Source organism: Labrus mixtus, chromosome 15 (genome assembly GCF_963584025.1).
Source record: "Labrus mixtus chromosome 15, fLabMix1.1, whole genome shotgun sequence".
In the NCBI taxonomy this organism is placed as follows: domain Eukaryota; kingdom Metazoa; phylum Chordata; class Actinopteri; order Labriformes; family Labridae; genus Labrus; species Labrus mixtus.
The window spans coordinates 22,962,376-22,984,253 of NC_083626.1; the positions used below are offsets into that span (position 1 = coordinate 22,962,376).

The following is a 21,878-nucleotide window of genomic DNA, read 5'->3' on the forward strand; positions in this document are numbered from 1 at the left end:
GATTATAAATATATCCAACCCTCTATATTTGTAGAGAGCTGTTAAACTGCTAAATCTGACATAAGATCATGATCCGGCTCAGGATAAGTTTTGCTAATGCTTTTGAGTTTAAGAGTCAGAGACATAAATAATGATTTGTACTGTCCTAAGAACAGATCCTCACTTCCTGTTAAGAATCTGGCGCTCTTAATTGAGACGTGATGAGCTGGTGTGATTGGCCATCATTAAAGCTTTTTCTGCTTTTCTGACCACTTTGCGCCACTTGCCTTGTATTCGCAGGTTTTGGTCACCAAAGAGAAACAATAATTACCTTCTTGCATGTGATTAAAGAAAAGCACAAGTCTCTTTGACTAATTGCAGATGTTACGTCAAATCTCCCACGATGACACCTGACATGTGTAACTCTTCTCCGCCCCCTCAGGACACACATTATCTCTGCAGCTGATATGGTGCGAGGCAGGGATTCATTATCTATGCACCCTCCCAGGAAATATATATGACATGTCAGTGGGGGGGGGCAGGATGGATTATTGGCATCTTCTTCTTCTTCTTCTTCCCTGCCTATCCCTGTAGGCGCCACACACTGATCCCACGGGAGGGAGGTGTGAGATAGAAATTGAAGAGGTAATTACACAGAAGCCGGTACCAACACCAAAAAGAGAGCGTTGTCTGTCAGGACCATCGCACACAAATAGATAACAATGAATCCCGCAGTTGAAAAGGCCACAGACGATCTGTGTGACAACGCTGGAGCGAGCGAATTCGAATAACTAAATGATGATGTTTTCTTATCTCTGACTCACTCTGAAGACAATTAGAAAAGTCTTTTATGGAAGGGGGGGGGGGGGGGGGGGGGGATGGGGGGCGGAAACGGAGCCAGCCTTGAAGCGGCGACATTGGGACTGAATCATTCAAGGGCACATGATACAAATGGTCTGTGCGATTTAACGAACAACGGCGGGAAAGTTCTTGAGGCTTACGTAAGATCTAAAGAACCTGCACAGAGAACAAAAGAGTGTGAATTAGAAAGCTGCGTTATGTAAAAAGGTTTCTTTTACTTGACTGAACACACGATATACATTTACCTGCTCCCCCAGGGCTTCACAGTGAGCATCCTGTCTGCTTCAATATGATGCACACAGAACCATTAAACAGCCACTCCTCCACTTTAGCACTGATGGACATTTGCTTTTAATTGAATACCTCACTCTAGATTGTTGATACAGTAGAATATATCCATTTTTATACACTGCCCTCATGAGTGAGCGTTTGTAATGATATTTCTTGCACCGGTGCCAGCTCAAACATCACAGCACATTGTCTCATCAAAAGGACTCGGGGATTGTGGTATTCTTTAAATAGCGCAGTCACAAAAAGCCACAGATTCAAACAAAGAACAAAAAGATCAAAACAGCACATAAAAAACGGAGGCCTCTTTATACTATTTCTGCTCCTCTAGAGTAAGAAACATTAAAAACTTAAACTTGCTTACAGAGGCCACTCAATTTGTATCTTACCTAACTGAAAGTGTTAATCACAGAGAGAACAACACAGCAAAGCGTCTGCTGAAACCAGAGGAACATACATGTGGTCCTGAAGGGGGCCACAAAGAGCCACTGATGAAAACTCCTCAGCTTTTGGTTCCTGTTGAATCAAGCACAGCTACCTCCTTTGAGACAACAACAAAATCAAGACAGAAAAAAATCTGCTTCTTTGCAGCCTGACACGAGACGTGATGGCTACCAAGCCGTCTCAGGATCAGGACAGCATGCGTGTGTTTGTGTCGGCATGAGAACAACAGCATCTTATTGGGTCGTCTCCAGCAGATCAGAGGATTACACACCCGGTGGGGGGGGGGAGGCTGAGCCTGCCTTGTTGTCACTCTTACTACATGAAAGCAGTGAGAGATTGAAAGTTGAGTCCAAACTTTGACACCACATTCAGGGGAAGGCTAGACAGCTTGGTGTAATATGTAACAATAGCTTGCCAATAAATAAAGTGATATGCTGTGTCTTTAAAACACCCCTGATTAAACATTAAACTACTGATATCTAATTTTCTACATGACAAGCCTCTTTTATCCATCCCATTCTCTGAATCCATTCACTGAGACGGCTTAGAGCATAACTGTTTATTTAGGCAATCACTCTCCGAGCAGCAGCTTGTAGATGAAACAGGATGCACGCATGCATGGCTAAGTAATGAGAGAGCTTGATTTGAATAAAACTGCAATTATAGTCCGATATGAATATGCATGTTGTACGCTAAGAGACACAGTATTTTCTTCCACGCACCGTCCTGGGAGTTTTGACCTGTGCCTTGTCCTGTCAGCGAGTGGGCTGTGCTGACAGACTGTCCCACATGACCTACTTCCTGGACTAAAGGAGAGATTAGCAGCAAGCCCACACTACTACGCCAAGGTTAAGACTACGGGCACACTAGGCGGTTTATAGTCTCCCCAATATAACCACCTGAACAAGAAAAAAGAAAAGTAATGACTTACGCAAATCAAACAATTACACAAAAGAATGCACATGTTTCTCAGAAAAGCCTGCACGGCTGCTCTATCCTCTATCTTTTTTCCAGTGACGTCATATTATACAGGATTAAGATGGCAACAGATGTACTACAACTAGCTGCGTTTGGCTGCCATTGTGCCTGATTTTATACTTAAGCATGAAAATGGAACAGGCTTCTTTTTCATGCAGGGGATCACACACACAAAAAAGTGTACAATTAAAATAAAAACCTGTTAATCATATGACGAATATAAGACCCAGTTAAAACCAGAGTGTAAAAATGAATTTCCTCTCTGGGATGAATAAAGTACATCCTCTTAAAACAAAGTAACTAAACAGCCACATGGGGCGGCTGTGGATCAGTTGGTAGAGTCGGTCCTCTCTCAACCAGAAGGTCAGGGGTTTGATCCCCAGCTCCTGCAGCCACATGTTGTTGTGTCCTTGGGCGAGACACTTAACACTAAGCGCTTTGAGTAGTCAGAAAACTAGAAAAGCACTATACAAGTCCATTTACTATTTACCAAAACCAAAGAGGTGGGTAAGTTGTGAAACTGCCACTTTTGATAAACACAGTGTTTTGCCATTAAAAATGTCCAATCTGACTACACCTGTGGCTCTTCCTCTCTGGCTTAAGCCCGATATCAGCTGTTACAGTCTTATAACAAAGCCCTGATAACATGTTCTTTCATTACTTCGTTAAATTAGCTCTGTTCCTCTTGCATACATTGACAGGAGGAAGTGTGAGAAACAGCACTGCAGGCTTAAATGCCAATTAACACCAAGATATTCACATGGTGGAAATTATAAGATGTGTTATCTAAGAATTAATGAGGTCAGTAACCTAAGACAGATATGCCTGGATAGATTAAGGTAATGAAAACTGATTTTCTGATCAATTTTTTTTCCCTTGATAATACTGATTCCAATACCTGGACTTAGTTTTTGCTACTCTGACAACAGTACAATAAAAAAAAAAAATTGTGATTATTTCCACAGCAGTATTCTAGAAACCCTGTTAGAATGGCCCCGGTTTAGTACACTGGTACAAACCTTTAAAGAGGACATATTATACCCCCTTTTCCAGTCCCCTGTTGTCTAAATGAAACATCTGTGCTGTGCTTTGGTCAAAATATAACATGAATCAAGCACCAGAGGAGGTTTGTGACCCTGTATAAACCAGCTCTCTCAGAACGTTCCGTTTTGGTGTGTGTGTCTCTTTAAATGCAATGAGCCCCCCCTCAGCCGCGGGGTGTGCTGAGTGGTGCCGACGAGTTCAGCTATGAGCTTCCATGGCAACTTGTCAGCGTGCCCCCTGGGAAAAACATGGCTGCCGGAGACAACACAGGAGGGGAGGGGATTTTTTTTTTACCAGAATCCCACTGTGACATCACAAGGAGAGCTCAATTGAAACTGAGCACTTTTCTCTGTATTGTAAGACTTATTCTTACCACAAACAAAGGACTGGATGGGTTTATTTCACATTTCATGGGTCAGTAGACACTCTTACCCAAATACATGTTCAAAAACAAAAAAACTAAAACACTGTAAAAGTGGATTTTTCATAATATGTCCCCTTTAAACAAAACAAGCCCTGCGCCTATAGAAAACAGGCTAAGCTAATGTTAGCGGCAGCTTGACGTCCCTTGTTTGTCTAAAGTACATCTTAAAATTCTGACATAAAACAGGTTCATTTGAAGTTTTATGAGTTTATATTATCTGAAAATCAAATTAAAAAAATCAGTATTTTTTTCTGATTCTAAAGCTGTAGTTGCAAGTGGATGGTCTATATTGTAAAAACAATATGTTTGTTAAATAGGAGACAGGTTTTTGTTTCCTTAGGCTAATAAATAATGGTATCCAATTAAGAACAAAGACTCTCGACACTGGTGTCTGTATCGAAATGACTCTAAAGGTTAAAAATGTAATTCTATATGTAAATGAGCAAATATCTGCACAGGAGGTGTAAAGCACTGAGAGCTATGAAGACAAAGTGCAGAGAGATCCAAAAAGAAAAAGAAGCACATAATGGGACTCACAGGGTACAGCTCGGAGGTAGAGGTTCTCTCTGATGACCTGCTGAAGTTGGCTGTCCACTGAGCCGGGTGTGAAGCACTTACTCAGATACAACCTGAGATCCTTGCACAATGTGGAGCCTGAGGGAAGGGCAAAGGTACGAGCATGGTGAGGAGAGGAAGAAGCAGAAAGAGAGAGAGAGAGAGAGAGAGAGAGAGACGTTAAGGAAACAGCTCAGTAAGCACATCACTCTGATGATGCATATTTACTAAGATTTGTTTGTTGCCTGTCCAATAGAGACTGAAATTTATATAATGTACTGATCTTTACTGCCAGGCTTGATTTAACACTATCATTTTACAACCTAGACTTACTGATATCCCTATATCACTTCTCATAGATCCTGAATATAAAATGTGTTTCCCCGAGTACCTCATGCATACATAACAACCCGCTGAGGTTAATTGCTGCAGACACAACAGTCGACGCTGTCACCAAGGGAGGCAGAGTTGATCATGGGGGGCTCAGTTTCCTCTCTCTCATCTCTTAATATCATCTCAAGTGCTTTATAGCCTCTGATGACAGGTCACTCACTGTTATGGATCGGCTGAGAGCTTCTCCGGGTTGTCACTCTGACAGACTACCGCTCTGTCTGTGCTTCCATACCCTTGTCACCCCCCCCCCCCCACCGCCTGTTACAGCGGTTCTGCCTGGTAGCAGACTGAATTTGTGCTGTGCGCCATTAAAAAAAAACGTCACAATGTTATAATTTTATTAGTGGAGAACAGTCAACTGCGCGTAGATATTACTGGCTGCATACGGCTGCCGCCCGTAAAAAGGAAATGAATCCAGCCAGCTGCCTTTTGGGAGATATGAGGGGCTTTTGTTCATCTCGTTATGAAACAGCTGCTATTTTCTAGTCTATTAGACCTCAACATCAGCTCTCAGAAATTGAATGAGCCGATATCTCGTACATTGTGCAATACAGGCGAGCATTAAGGAAGTCAGAAGTCAAGGTTAATAGCTACACAAAGAAGATGTTCTACAGTGCCTTACATAAGTCTTCTTCCCTCTTGGACTCGTTCACATTTTATACCCTGTTTTTCAAATTATACTACGTATTTGGGCTTTTTACCGCCTGGTGAACAATCAGAGCAGTTGAACAAGCAGCCATCTGTGGATGCACGAGTAATAACCCGAAGGCGATAAGTTTGGCACCTGATCTAAGTTAGGCATCGCTTATTATTTTGTAGTTGTTTTTGTTTTTTTAAGTTAACCATGCAATTGAAAATAGAAAAAAATAAATCAAGAGCAGCTGTTAAAACAACATTTTTAAAAAAAGTTAAAGATATGAGTGCCAAAATAAGAAAGTTGTTTTTTTCATTACAATTGAAACTCTAATCACAAGAAGGACACAAACAGCTTCGCTAATTGTTCTGAAATGTTGTAATCAGTTGCAAAAGTCAATTCAAGTATGAGCAAGATAATGATAAATAACAGAAAGGTAACTGAGAAAATGGAGTAGCTATAAATAAACACATGTTAATAGCCTACTTTTACCTTCTCACATTTAGCCACACTTTATTTTTCTTGACTATTTAGTGTCAGCCTGTTACTAATAACCTCAATACAATCCATTTTAATTCAAAGTTGTGACACAACAAAATATGGAGAAGTTTGGGGAGGGAGGCCTAAATGCTTATGCAAGGCTCTGTAAACTGAGGCTCTGCTGGCAGAGTCCACCGAGTGAAATTGGACCTGTCATATCGCTACCCTTTGTTTTTATTCCCCACAGAGCAACAGTATTAGTGCTTAAACCTTTAACCTGCAGCCTGCCTCTGCAGAATGCAGCCCTGTGTCCTGTATTTGAGCCTGAACCGAAGCAGAGGGAGCTGTAATAGTAGCAGGAGTAGGAGGAGGCGTGGTACAGCAAGCGGTCGCATCAGCTCATCCATCACTGTCCACAGTACACGCAGTCGAGCTGCAAGGGGAGGGGCCAGGCGGACTTCAGAAAATGATAATGGATCTAGCAGCAGCAGTGGGAGCCGGAGCAAAGGTCCCCATTTACACCCCTGCGGCCAAATCAGCTATCAATCTGGTCGGCAAGGCCATCGGGAGCCACGGTCAGGTGACATCCCGGTGACATACTGCTCTGTTCAGAGCGAACAAAGACATCCGTTACCCCCCCCCCCCCCCCCCCCCCCCCCCCCCGAGCTAAACATCAAGGACCCCTCACCAGTGACAGACAACTATATTGCCTCGCTCTTGTCATGTGTCACCAGCAATTTTGACCTCCTACCCACATATTGACCGATTGCCTTGACATATCCGGACTAATTGACAAGTGCAAATCAGGCATCAGAATGCTCGAGGCTGCAGATCTGGCTTGTGGGAGTCAGCTGAGCTCGATTTTTTTTTTTTATGAGTGACAGCCTGGACGCTAGGATAACAGATTGTTTGGGAGTAGTCCAATGAAGTTAGTGTAATCAAAAAAAGCAACAGGTTTAACTGTCACAGTGTTGGGCAATAAAGCAACATCACACAAGAGCCAATGCTGTTGTACTGAATATCGGCATGATTGAATATTTATCAGAATCACAACCATGCTGATATCCACCAACACAGCACTCCGTCTTGTTTTTTTAACTAAACAGCGACTTAAATATTATTTTGTGCTTATTTATTTTTTTTTTTTTGGGCTACACCAACACATTGAGCTCCATACCATGACTGAAGCTGACCTAATGCCAAGCACAACATAAACATTTCCCTGTGCTCTCTCCATTTTGTGTAAGACTAATAATTTCACCAGACCCTCTACTTTTAATTATAATAATAAATAATAATAATGCATTTTATTTATAAGCGCTTTTTTAAAAACTCAAAGACACTTTACAATGGTTAAAACATAAAGAATAGCACAGAAGGACAGACTAACGGACATCGCAGTATTACAAACAAATCATAAAGATAACAACAATAAAGATAACAACATAAAGCTAAACTACAGAAAACAGAAAATACGTCACAATCATACATTAAAAGCTTGTTTAAAGAGGTGAGTTTTGATAAGTGATTTGAAAGTAGGAGGGTCGGTGCGGTGTTGAATGTGTGTGGGGAGTGAGTTCCAGAGGGGGGGGGGGGGGGGGGGGGCAGCTATAGAGAAGGCTCTGTCCCCCCCAGGTTCGGTGCTTGGTTCTAAGAGGGGGAGATAGGAGGTTGGCTTTTGAGGAACGGAGGCTGCGTGCAGGAGTGTGAGGGTGAAGGAGAGCCGTGAGGTAGGAGGGGGGCCTGGTGGTTAAGGGCTTTATGTGTGAGGAGAAGGATTTTGAATTGGATACGGTAAGGGACAGGGAGCCAGTGGAGATTTTGCAGGACAGGGGTGATGTGTTCGCATGATCGGGTGTGGGTGAGGAGGCGTGCAGCAGAGTTTTGGATGTATTGAAGTATTGAAATTATGAATCTTTATCTGCATGTTTTTATTTATCATCCACCAGAGAAATAAACACTGTTGACAGTTGCGTTGGTGGACAATGTGAAGGGGAAACCAGCTTGATCAATTTAGACTGTTGGAAGAATGTTGGCTGTAGCATCAATTGACAGAAGTCAGAACACATGCAGCAGAGTGACACGCATCATAAAAAGTCCCTCCCTGCTCTATATCAGCACTCTTGCCTCTTGTCCAATCAAATCGCTCAGTCAGAACTAACTGTTAACACATAAATAAAATTAGCAGGAGGAAAGGCCTTGCAGTTTATTCTGTCCACGCCTCGCTTGACTGCTGATTATTTACACCTCCCAGAACAACGAAACTGCAGACTAATTTACAAGGCTGTGATTTATTAGAGTGCTGAGTCATCGTACCTGGAGACAAGGTTTTGATGCGGATGGGATGGGAGCAGGAGTTGAGGACACCCCGGACATCTCCTAATGTCATCCCTAGTACTGGTGTTCCCCCGATCTCTAGGATGATGTCACCCACAGTGAGGACGCCTCCCGGAGCCGACGTGACGAAAGGAAACTCTCCATAATCCGCTCCTCCGCCGACGGCGATGCCCAGCTCACCCGACGAGCCCAGCAAGGGGACGAAGCTGTCCTGCACCTTGGAGCGCCAGTGCAGCTTCTTCACCGCTGTCTTAGACATGGCGAATGAGCTGGGGAAGAAAGGAAACAGAGTTGGAGACTGAACAGAAGGTGTGAGACTGTAATAAGGTGGGGGAAAGTGCCAATTACATAACAAGCTGGAGGATGATCCTGTGACTGCAGGCAGAAGGTTGTTTTGTTATTCAACCTTTGTCAGTTCTTGATGCCTGAGGTCTGTGGAGTGTTTCTGCTTCACATCAAAATGCATAAAAGTCAAGAATAATTGCAGCTTCACAGGTTTGGATATTTTCTCTGAGAGTTGGAACATTGCAGAACCATGTCTTTGTTTTGGGCAACAGCGGCAACGGCGCTGTGCATGACCGTCCAACCAAAAGAAATTCACAGACATTCCCTCATGTTCACTGCACTTGCTGCAGGCTGACGTAGTGTTTTCATGTAAACACAGGAGTTAGTGCACATTCCAGCACATTTTGTGTCACATGGGAAAATCGAGTTTGCGTTCAATAAAGTTGCGGGTCATTGAATGCACACAGGCTTAGACAGGCAGGACAAGAACCTGTGGCTGCAGTCTGACAGAGTACTCGGAGTCGTTTCTTTATCTGCACTGATGCACGATGCTGGTACACGAATATAGATTTTTATAGATTTTTCAGGACAATGAACAATGACCCTGTTTGTTTGCAAAGTGTATTTCCCCAAGACGCATTCTTCAGTTGCCTATTCCATTGCAGTGTGAAATGACGTGTTTTGCGTACTGATTAAAGCTCCAGTTGCTTCAAGGGTGACCAGTCCTACTGCAACTGAAAATAATGTGTTTCGCTACATGTTTCCTAGGGAGCAGCTGTGTGTGTGTGTGTGTGTGTGTGTGTGTGTGTGTGTGTGTGTGTGTGTGGGCTGAGGATGTAGCTGACATGGTGAAGATCGGTTTGAGTCGACAGTGACTTGACAGCTGCGTTGTCCGGAGAGGGGCGGACAGGGTGTCTCTGACATTATCAGGGAAGCACTGTCACCTTGACGCACGGTGCAACAGAGATGCGCAAGGTAGGGAAACAGTGACATGCAGATTCTTACACAGAAAAGGCCTGATATTAAAGGAATACTCTGATATTCCAGGCAAAACATTTTATTTGCTGTTTGCCATGAGTTAGATGAAAAGATCAATACAAATCTCAAGTCTGTTCATCTAACAAAGCCAGAGCCTGGGGGCTATTTAGCCTAGCTTAGCATAAAGGCTCCATGGATGCAGGAAGACGCAGCGGGACTGTTTCTACTTGACAACAACTTTAGAATTCCCATAAATGGAAGATAGCTCTTTAAGCTTACATTTCACATCTATAAATTAAAGACGCCAAAAGAAGCAGATTTGCAGCTTTTTTTTAATGATAAATACTTTTGTATCTCCTGGTCCATTAAAAAAACATAGAAATCCTTTTGAAGCTCTCTCGGGTGTGTGATAATCTGCATCCAATGAAATGCAATATGATATTCAAGTCCCTCCCCCAGGATTCACAGGAACTACAAGCTAGCTAACAATTGTAGGCCGTAATTATTGAACATTGTCTGATTCGGTGCTACTGGCAAATGTGAACACCCATCAAAACACAAAACATGTCCCACCCTATCTACCTGTTTTAAAGGGAACCAAGTCAGTATGAAGAATATAATAACACCCTGCTATAGGGGTCCTTCTTGGAAAAAAATGGGAAGAAAGGATAATATCGTATGTGAATTTCTTTATCAGTATTTACATGAAGTCATATTTTACACATTTGTTATGAAGATCAATCAAACTACATTTGTTTATTCATTGGTTAAATTCAAAGACGCTCTTGTGTAGAGTTTTTTTTAATGTTGGACCATGAGGCCAGTGCTTCCTTTTTTGCAGGTGCAAAAAAACTGTGTTTCCTACAGTGTCCACTTGAGGTTGGTTTCAAAAACCAAGGAGCCCCCATTCATCGCTTTCACAAGACGTCACACACTTATTGAACCGCCCAGTTAGTGAGCAAGAAAGGCTTCCTACTGCTGCACGCTACAGAGAAGTTATCAGTCTCAGTTGCCACCTGCATGTTTTTTTATCAAAACAAAGTCAAAGGGTAAATGGACTCGAGCTTGTATAGCGCTGTTCTAGTCTTCTGACTTCTCAGAGTGCTTTTACACTGAACGTCACACCTACACATTCACACCCTGATGGCAGAGGTTGCTTTGTAAAGTGACCATCGGAAGTAACTAATCCCAGTCATACACACTCAAACGCCACAGGCAAATCAGCAGGAGCAATTCAGGGTTAAGCGTCTTGCCAAAGGACACATCGGACATGTTGCTGCTGGAGCTGGGGCTCGAACCCCCGAGCTTTCCGTTGGGAGACGATCGACTCTACCAACTGAGCCACGGTTGCCCCTGGCTGTATATGGGAAACACACAAAGGGCGGAAGTAACTCTGGACATGATACACCAGGGGCAAGAACTACAAAATAAAACAGGACTAACGACTAAACGACTAAACTTGAAAATACTACAAATCAAAGTATACACAAGGGAAACGAGCAACACCAGGGAAGAATGAGTGAAAATAAAATAGGAGATGAAATGTAAACACTGAAATAAACAAAATACAAACTGAAGATGAACAAACGTGACATAATTAAATTTAAGAATAAACTATTTGTAGCCTTATAAGCAATATTCCTAATGGACAGAACTGATCTCAGAAGATTAGCATCATCACTTCACAAAGACCCAATCCTCTTAACCAGTGTGTGTCTATCATGACCCTCTGATGGGTGGGAGCTGAGTGAAACACCACACCACCACCATCACTATCAGGATCACGCCGGTTCCTCCACCAGGCCTCATGAGACTGCTTTAAAGAGCCAGAGACAAAGACAGGATACAACTAATCCTTTCTGCTTGAGTGGTCATTGGACAGGAAGATCTGACAGAGATCTTCTTCTCCATCCTCTCTCCTACTGCTCGGCCAACAGAGGGGTCTCACGTGGGTTATTCAGAGATGGACAAAGAAGGGAGAGTAGGGCAGAGAGAGATTAGAAGATAAAAAAGCAGAGGTAGTGTAAGAATGAAACGTGCGGCTATGAGTAAGTTGGGGCCGTTCAAGTCGTGTTGAATCCAGTGTCCATGAAGGTAAGTACACAATAACTGATAAAAAAAAAAAGAAAATGAAAAACAGCTCTTCCCTTCTGGCTGTAATGTGATCCGTTTAGACCACTTAGTAGAGTAAAACATATTTTTTTATCTTTCATTTTTTTCTTGTGATGTTCAGTGTATTTCATGTCTAAATTAAAAAAGACGTTACTCAGTACTTTCTCTGTGGGCTGATGCAACAATTTAGTCATGTTTTTTATTAAATATATATTTTTTGTTAACAATACAGCATTTCAAATCTAAACATTGGCAGATTAGGGGACAATAAAAAGGTATCGTATCATTTCATATTGTGTTATATCGAATCTTGTCGCGTCGGGTCGGGTCATGTGGTAGCGTATCTAAAGCGTTTATAAACGCATGTCTGAACCTGAAATTTATCTTAACACCTCATCCTTTGCCAAACACTGCCCCCAGTCCCTCCATCTCCGCCCCACTGTGAAACCTTCTGCAGTAACACTGTCGACCAGCCTGCTATCCATCCACCCACACAGAGTCACAACTTGCACAAAGTGTCTTGTGAGAAGAGAATAAAAACAAAAACATCAACTTTTTCCATGAAAACTTACACAACATATCCCCACATTCATGAATCTGGAATAATGATTCGATAAGCCGTTAGTCTCTTCATTTCATGTTTTAAGATTTCTCAGAATTTCTCAGCAGTTGGCAGGAATGATTAAAATGCTAAAAATAAAACGACTCATAAGTCTTGGGTATTATCCTGTTGGGCCAGCACAGTCACATTGTGTGTGTCCACATTATACTCATGTAGGAGGAGTGTGTCGCCAGCGCAGTAGCTGTTGTCTTGACCTCGTGCGTCTGACGGGGGTTTAATGAGCCACAGCCTGTCAGGCCCGCTGAAGCCCGGACACGTCCCGCAGCAGACACACCCTGACACCGCTCTCTGCTGCTGGTGTTGATGCTGCAAACTGGCCCTGTATACTAACGTTACTGTATGCACATTAAACACGGTTTAGGTAGACGGTGAGGCTGAGGAGGGATGTTCTGCTGGTGGCAAAAGGAATTTTATTGATTCAGAAAGTTGCATAGTGCTGTGTAACTCCACTATAATTAATCATCAGGAATTTGCTAAAAAAAAAAAAAATGAACCAATAGGATTGCCTGAGATAATCAAACTAAAAACCTAAAACCTAAAACATTGCATTTTTCTATTTGAAAAAAATGGAGAGAGGTTAGAACGCAGAAAGGTTTCAAGGTTTCTGCATCAACTCTAGGGTGGAGCGGCCCGGGAAAGACATCTATCTTCAATGTTTTGAATTTGGACTGCAGTACCCATTTTAAACACTAGGTGTCATACTTACATATTGCTCCTTTAAAATGTCCGTTAAACTTGTGCACGGCCTTGTGCAAAAATAAGTTTTGGTCTGATTAGTTAATGTCTTTATCGGCACACACTGTACGTGGGCTCCTTTTTTTAAACTTAAGAACGAGTTATGCATAATTAGGGGCATAACTGATCTGACTGCAAGCAGCCCCGTTTTAGCGGTTTGTCAGGAAGCTTAAGGCCCGCCTCAGCTCCACCTCTTTGCCTGTGACTAAGCTGACCAAAAAGTTGAATAGAGTCAGCATTTCCAGTCTGGCAACCACCATGTGGGCTTTGAAAACAGCCCTTTAGAAACCAATGGGTGAGGAAACTCATGTTTATATACAGTTTACGAGTGTGATGTGTGAAACCCATGATTCCAAATATGTACGTGAGTGACCTGAATCTTAAAGAGTTGGTTTCATTTGATGTTTTTAAGGTGATTTTCAATGACTTGGAGGCAAGCACATCTGGCTAAACATTTTTGATTGTGGTTAATGTTGAGAAATAATGCTGATTCAATTGCTATTGTATGTCTTTTAATGTATTACAGTCATGTTTCTTGTACTATATTTGTAAGTAGGGCTGCTTTTTGTTTGTCAGAAACTTTGGTAACTATGCTGCTGCCTGTCTGAGCCAGGACACTCTTAAAAATGAGATTATTTTAATCTAAACAAGTTTTCTCCTGGTCACAAAAGGGGAAAAAAACAAACGTCTTTTTCTGTATGCATCCCATAAATCAGTTAAGAAATGACATATTAAGTCAGCACGTAATGGCAATCCATCCATCCATCTAGCTGTTAAGGTTATACAATAAAGACACGAGACAAAAATCAGGGCATGAAAAAAGAGGTCAGGGAATTTAAGGAAAACAGCGGGACCCATCACCTGGGAGCCATGGATGTCTGTTTATCATTTCATGGCAATCAATCAAATCTTTAAATGAGATGTTCAGTCTGGACCAAAATGGTGGACTGACGAACGATGGCGTCCATAGAGCCATGTCTACCTTGACCATAAACAGCACATATATTACCCCAGATGAATTATAGAGCCAACAATAAAACTGATAGCCCCACAGTAGAGGACACACTACGAGGATTCAAGGATATCTGAGCCTATAAAAAGAATGCTCAATTGAGATTTCTGACCTTTAGGTCATGGAAGAGCTGACCAACACAGATCCTGTTTCACTGACTTCCTCTCCACCAGAGACATGCTCAGAATCCTTAAAGCCTGCTGAAAGCACAGCCTCTCAGTGTAATTTCAAACCATAGCAATCTATCAATGGCAAAACACACATCCTTCTGACTTCCAAGCTATTCTTAGAGGCTGTCTTTTTTTTGATTTCTTCACCATCTTTGTTTAAAGCACAAAGCAAAAGCTTAAGGCTATTGTGACTCCGTGTGGCATGAACAGCTGCGCCACATCGTGTTTTCTGGTTGACATATGCCTTTTAGCTTTGAATTGCATAAACACATGCCTGCTCTATCCAGAGAACATTCACTGCTCATAGTTAATTAACCATGATAATAACTTTTCTTTTGACTAAAACAGAGTCGGATGGAAATGCAAGCGTCGTCTTAACAAACTTAACATCCCGGTGCAGCAGTGGTAATGCTGAGATTTAACGTCCTGCACTTTTAATCATTTCCAGTGATTAGTCTGAAAAGGCTGGGGCCATTTTATCCCTGCAGCCGGCTTGCAGTCAAAAGTGAAATATCTTTTTTTACAGGACAAATTAACTAAGCGGTTATTTCAGGTTGGATCTCCTGGGTGATCATTTATTAAAGTTACACAGATGAGCTTTGCCACAGAGCTCAATTATTCAAAGTCAACTTGAAGCAACGAATCAAGGACATGAGGGAATAGCACTTGACATTGGGGTGCAAAGCGTCTTGAAAGACCTTCAGGAACAGCAGGGCGTGAGCTAAACACATCAATTAAGATGAGGGGGAAATGTAATTGTATAGAGGGAAAAGTCCCTCTGGTGCAGGTACAGCAACAATATATCCCATAAGGGCACGAGAAAAGTATTTCTTCAACCTCACCGTGACTTTTACTTTCATTTTGGCACCACAGACTCTGATATTGCCCCTGTATCAGTAACATTATTGAGGCTTTGTGGTGAGAGCAGTATCTGTCAGCTCTGGTGATCCTCCCCGTGCTCCTGATGTCTATCTAGATGCCGGCCCTCATCCCCATCAAAGCCGTCTCTCAGCTGCTAGAAAGCTCTCTGACATAATCGGCTTTGACCACAGACCAGAAGTTTGAGAGGAACTTCTTCAAAGATAAGAAACTTTTAACAATATCAGCTTTTGCAGTGAGATGTTGCTCTAGTTAAGCTCCGCCTGGTGATCTTTTTCTCCAAATGTTCCCATCACTTAGCCGCTTTTTCTGCAGCTGCCTGAGCAGAAGAGTCGAGTTTTATGCCTATAAAAGCTTCTGTAGGTTTGACTTGTCTGAGCGCATGCTCGCTCCGTTGTCCACGTTGTGTTTCCGCTCTAAATGAGATCCGCGATAATGAAATTAGCCTGTTCAATTAGCTCAGCAAGAACGCTCGATGAATTTATGCAAGCGTATTTGGTATTTTCTGCATGCTCACTCAAAGTTCAGGGCAGTTGTCTTTCCTAAAAGTGAAATTCTGAGAATATAGATGGACTGACTGGCTGTGTTTTGTCAGCTTCACTGTGACCAGCATGCCAAACGGCTCCATTTATTTGTCTCTCTGCAAACACTCGCCATGAATAAACAACTAAAAAAGACTGGAGTGTCTTTATGAGTCTGCACAACCAAACCCAAGTCAACCAGACTGAGGATTATAAGAAAGTTCTCTTTAACTTATTACAGAGCATGTGCACTGCTGAACTTTAAGCTGTAATCTTCATGTGGCGATTCTAGGGTCTGTTAGGGCCCTGGGCAAAAATTCATTGGGGGCCCCTACAAACAACGTTTTTTTCTTGTTTTCCTTTTTTCACCCCCAGACGGATAACTCCTCTTCATTTTCCTTCATTGACACATTTTTTATTTTCACAGGAGTAATGCTGCAACGCTTAGCAGGGCATTGAGAGTGAGTGCTGTCAGATGGGGCCCCCTTAGGCAGGTTTACTACTGAAGTTGCAAAATTTGCACATTTTGAGGCTATGCTTTGGTTTAAAGTTTGGCAGCCATTTGGGGGCCCCCTACTGGCCTGGGGCCCTAAGCAGTTGCTTGCCTTGCCTGTTGACAAGCAGCGCCTCTGATCATGAGTTAACACCTGCTGCTGTGAAAAACACTAAAGCTAGTAAATTATTTTGCTGAGTTATTATTCCATAGAAAATGAATCACCTTTGAGTTTGATGAAAGATAACTGAAGCCAGTTGGAGAAAAAAAACAAATATTTCTTAACTGTTGACCTTCTTCTGTTCTTGCTCAGTATCATTGCAGATATGGATTATCATCATTATCAAATTACTACTGAGTGAGTGTAAAAAGTTCAACAATGACCATTACATCTTGTTAGAGACAACTGATGAACACTTAATCGATTTACACGAGTCTGATTATTGTTCTGTTATATAATCCTGATTTCTGTGCTAAAAAAATTATTTTAATTCTGAATTTATTTATTTGGGATGTATGGGTATTGGGTGTATCTGATGAAGGTCTAGTTAGTTCTAGGAATACATGATGGGACTTTTTTTTACAAAACACTGAATAAAAAAATCACTTAACAGAAATCAGTTGTTATTGAAACGAACAGATAAATGCTACTGAAATCATCAATAGTTGCAGCCTCATATAATTTCCACTAATAGCAGCTTTTAAAACCAATAAATGGTTTATGTTTTAGAAAGACAAAACGTGGAATATGAAAGCATGATAACAGAATAGATACAATTATTTTCACATAGCCGATCTGTTTTTCTTTTACTTTTTAATATTCTCAAAAACATCATGAAAAATGATTTGCCAAAATTGCTCAAATGTCTCCCCTCGTCCCAAACAGGCAAAAGATATCCACAGAATCTACACAACTGTGAAGCTGTGATCACCACATTTTATCATAATAGCTTAAAAAAAGACTCAAGATAATTAGTTTCATTATTTTAAGATTTGCTGATTCATTTCAATAAATGAACTGATGGACTAAGCTCTGCATTGTGATATGTTCACTAAGAAATAATGTGCAAAAAACTGCTAAAATCTTAGTTAATATATAAATCTTGCACAAATTTCCAACAGAAATATCAAATACCAAAACCACAGGATGAAAGTCTCGATTGATTGATAACCTAATTCCAAACCTGTAAAGAAAATACAAGCGGATTAAAAGTCAACTGGAATAAAAATAATGGAGTGAACTTCTAAACTAAACAACAGCCTCAATTTTTGAAAAACATTTCGACACATTGACAAAGATAACCTTCCAGTTCCAAACAGAGGTATGTTGTGCAGAGTGCAGGACTTCACCCTGACCTGCAGTGAAGCACACTGCTCCTAATCTCACTGCATCCTCCCACGGGGGTTGAAGGTGAGACAAGTGAGGCATCTTAAATAACCGCTGACCTTTAATTCATCTCATCTAATAGAGCGCTGGAGTGGCAGACTGACAAACAAAACAAACAACAACAAAAAAAGGCACGAGAGCATTGTCCCAGTCTGACTTCTCGGTCTTATCTGAAATCTGTGCCCCTGACCTCTCCCGCCAAATATTTACACCGAAACTGTGTGAGCAACGTGGGGTGCCGTAAAGCTCCCTGATGCTCACTCGCTTTCAAATCTAGGGCACGAGAGTGCTCAACACAAAACAGACAGCAGAGGCAGATTTAAAAATAAAAGATTAAATGCTTGTGGGTCGCAAAACACAAAATGTCTCCCTCTATCACACACGCACGGAAACATTTCACTCACTATGAAGTATACATGAAAAAGCTGATGAGAATACATGGAATGAAAAGTCAATATCATCCACACGCCATGAATGAATAGACAATCTATTCCTGTGTGTGATTTGATATTAAAGCTGCTCTTCTATTGACTGGGACTTAGAGTAAGATTCAATCATCATTGAGAATTAAAGTGACACCCACACGCACACCTGATAGGATAACACACCCTCACTGATGTCCTCTTTGCGGGGGGGGGGGGGGGGAAACGTCAGGGGATCAAGGTCAAGTCAGGGGGTTTGCATTAGTGGCCCGCATGTTGTGTATACACTGCACTTCTGAGGAACACCACGGCTGCAACAACAACAGGTCATCTTACTCAGTCTGCCAGGACGCATTACACTCCTCGCTGTGATCAGAGATGAACCCTCATCTGGAGGAGGGAGCAGTTTAATTAAACAGAGCAGACCATGTGTCTCCACAGAGATGAGGGATAAGAAAGATGGAAAAAAAAAAAAAGCAGGAAAATTAGGTAAAATTTTAAAGAGGATGATGCAGAAAATAGAGCCAGAACCAGACTGGAAGCAGAATGGAATAAAACGTTAGAATTGCCATAACGACGGGTGTGGTACCCTTATTAATAAATGGCAGAAATCTTAATAACAAAATGTATTATTCATAAGGAAATGGAGGGAGGTTCAGTTCACTATAATGAGCATTTTTTGTGAGGTCGCAGCTTGGTAACCTAAGCAGGCCTTCATGTGTGTGTGTGTGTGTGTGTGTGTGTGTGTGTGTGTGTGTGTGTGTGTGTGTGTGTGTGTGTGTGTGTGTGTGTGTGTGTAAGAGAGATACTGCTGATTCAGTAGGGATGGGTGAAGGTGACCCTTGCCTGCTCCTGCCTGCCTGTCTCACCACCTGATATTGATCCCAGTTGTCCAACTCACATCTGACTCAAGGATACATGGATTCATTGCCTTCTTGACAGTTCAAATATGGCACAGTGTAAATTGTAACTCCTCACACTATCATTGATTAGTTATTGATTTGCTACCTCAGTCAGAGTCCAACCACTTAACAGAGGCTTATCCAAACCAAATTGAATCTCAGTGCATACAGACAGCGTAGGGCTGTGCATTGGATTAAAATGAGGAAATGCCAACGTGTATTGTGATATGGGGGATTGTGATTCATTTTATTGTAAGATTGTAAGCCGGGCAATATATTGCTTCCTTTTGTGACTCTGCCTTTTATAGCCTTTTGTTCTTTGACACTCTCCAATTCAGTTCACAATGTTTTGTTCAAGTTTGAACAAAGATTGTTTAAAGCATTTCCGTCTATGGTCAGACAAACACACACACACACAACTAAACATCGGGCAAGAATCTTTGCATGTAAACTATTAAATGAAGATCAATGAGAACCTGTAGAGCAATACAAAAGATAACACTGCTATACCCAAGTGTGTAAATGTAAAGCTCTGATAAGACACTCGAGGGATGTTCCCATTTAATTGTTTCTATTACCAATGAAAACTCAGAAACCTGGACTATAGAATTAGTTTGTAACACTCTTTAAACACCAGTGCTAGGGAAAAATATACTCTGTGTGGCATTATTTTCAACAGCTGTATACTACTAGCCCTGTAAGGCTGTGATAGCTGAAGGGACTACCTCAGGAAACTGAACAAAACAAACCTTAAACGCCTTAAACTCAAGCTACGCTAACATTAGCTGCAGCACTTCTAGCAACCTCGCCTGACATCTGTCTGCCAAATGGCATCAAAGAAACCCTGGTATTTGACATTAAAACTTTAGATTATCTTAGCTTACATTTAAAAAATATAGACTCTTAAAATGAGTGTGACCGTTAAACTCAGATGACATGCTAGCTTTGACTAACGTTACACTCTCTGCTAGCATACCACTGTTGTTTAGTGCTATAATCGCATGATTATTTACGTGAAATCAGTTCTTCTGCTGTGATTTAAAGCATCAGTTGTATTGCAGCCATGATATACATTATCAGTGTGTGGGGTTCTGTTTTGTAGAAGAAGAAACACATGCATTTTGGGGGGTGCTATCAGCTAATTGACTGTCATACTCTTTGACACCAGGTATTGAATTTGGGCTCTATCAGAGGCATTTTTGATATTTCAATACTGATATTTATCAATATTGGAATAACTCTACTTTAGTTTCAGCACAGAAATGTTGTTGTTATTGTTGTTAACATTTCACATCAGACTCCACATGATCTGTTGAGGACTAAGAATAGAGCAGGGTACAACTGCTGAATCCAAATGCAGTGGCTGGGAGCAAAGGTTTGGACCACAGATGGGAGAAAATGCCTGCGTAGCCCTGCCCTGTCAAGGGTAAACTGCCATGTGCGCACACACACACACACACACACACACACACACACACACACACACATATACAACATGGACCACACACACATGCACACACTGTTTTCACCTCACCTTAAAAAAGCAGCATGAATATGCATGATGCCGAAGGACACAGGAGGTACATAATTAGACAATCAAGTAGTCCCAGCTGACGTGCATTACTATGACAGAGGAGAAATGCACCTCACTTCATCCTCCACTCTCGTTAGCAGTGAGAGCAGAGTCATGTCGGTACCCGTACATGCATTTCCACTTACTGTCAGTTCAAACTCGGGCAGAGAATTGACATGAAACAACGACAAACCCAGAATAAAAAGGCTTTGCTTAGTTATGGTGTGAGTCAGGTGCTGCTGGGCCCATACATGATGAGAGGAAAACAAACAGTGTGAGGTCCAGAGCAGCATGAGAGCATATGTGCACACTCAAACACACCACATGTCTCTGCTTCTTGTCCCTCCAACAAATTAATGATTCTTAACAATAATAGCATAACCTTGACTTCTTATAGAATGCGGAGCAATGCAAAACATTAAGTCAGGGTCACTATCCATCACTTCAAAAAAAAATGGGACACGCCCTAAACAAACAGCTACACACACTCCCAGAGCTGTGGGGCACTCATGCACACTCCTACACATACATGCACACACACACACACACACACACACACCTGGCTGGGAACTACACAGTACATTTTGCAAGTCAGAGTATTTTTCATGACAACATGAATACATGTGCAGCAAACATGAAACTCCTGTTTCCTCTTTATTCGTGTGATTTCTGCAGCAGGATATTTATAAATAGATATTTTTAAAAAAAAGAACACCTAGATCTAAAAAATGAAAATTCATAACAAACTTTTCAAACCTTATATTAGTTAACATGTGCACACAAACTCCCTCTCTCTCTCACACACACACACACACACACATGACCACCTGCTGTTGACAAAGGTAAACTTCATCTGTCAAAATGACTCGCTTATCCCTAAAATCTGTCACAATCATCACTCTCTTTCACACTGGCTGAGTAGTTTACATGCACACACACTCTCACCTTCTCTCTTTCAAACACACACACACACACACACACACACACACACACACACACACACACACACACACACTATTTGGTTACACACAACAGACTCTCAAATTTCTCATATTTAGGCAAAATACTGACCTGCCCTGGCGCTGACACACACACATCCTCTTCAAGCAGTTCAGCCTTTCAAAGAGGATCCGTTTGAACGCGTCTATATACATTGACCCGGCTGAGGTTAAACACCAAGCATGCACTTGAATAAATATGTTGTTGTGTGTTTAAAACAACAACAACAACAACAACAACAACAACAATAAAACAAACCAGGACCCTTATGTGAGATGGTTAAAAAAAAAAAAAAAAAGCAGCGTGGGAATGCAGTGATGAGTATCGTATCCCAGAGAAAGTCAGAGAGAGCCGATGCGCACGGCTGACGG

General features: G+C 41.7%; 1 protein-coding gene across 1 annotated transcript in view; it reads right to left on the reverse strand.

Moving 5' to 3' along the window:
• Window positions 1-21,872, reverse strand: part of LOC132989849 (membrane-associated guanylate kinase, WW and PDZ domain-containing protein 3) — a 47,839-nt gene extending 25,967 nt beyond the window's left edge. Inside the window, exons 1-3 of the mRNA XM_061057751.1 lie at window positions 21,580-21,872; window positions 8,397-8,686; window positions 4,556-4,672 (exon numbers count right to left, since the gene is read on the reverse strand). Of these exons, the coding sequence (XP_060913734.1) occupies window positions 4,556-4,672; window positions 8,397-8,686; window positions 21,580-21,662 (490 nt within the window). The 5' untranslated portion in view covers window positions 21,663-21,872. The remainder of the gene's footprint in view (window positions 1-4,555; window positions 4,673-8,396; window positions 8,687-21,579) is intronic.
• Window positions 21,873-21,878: the final 6 nt, after the last annotated feature.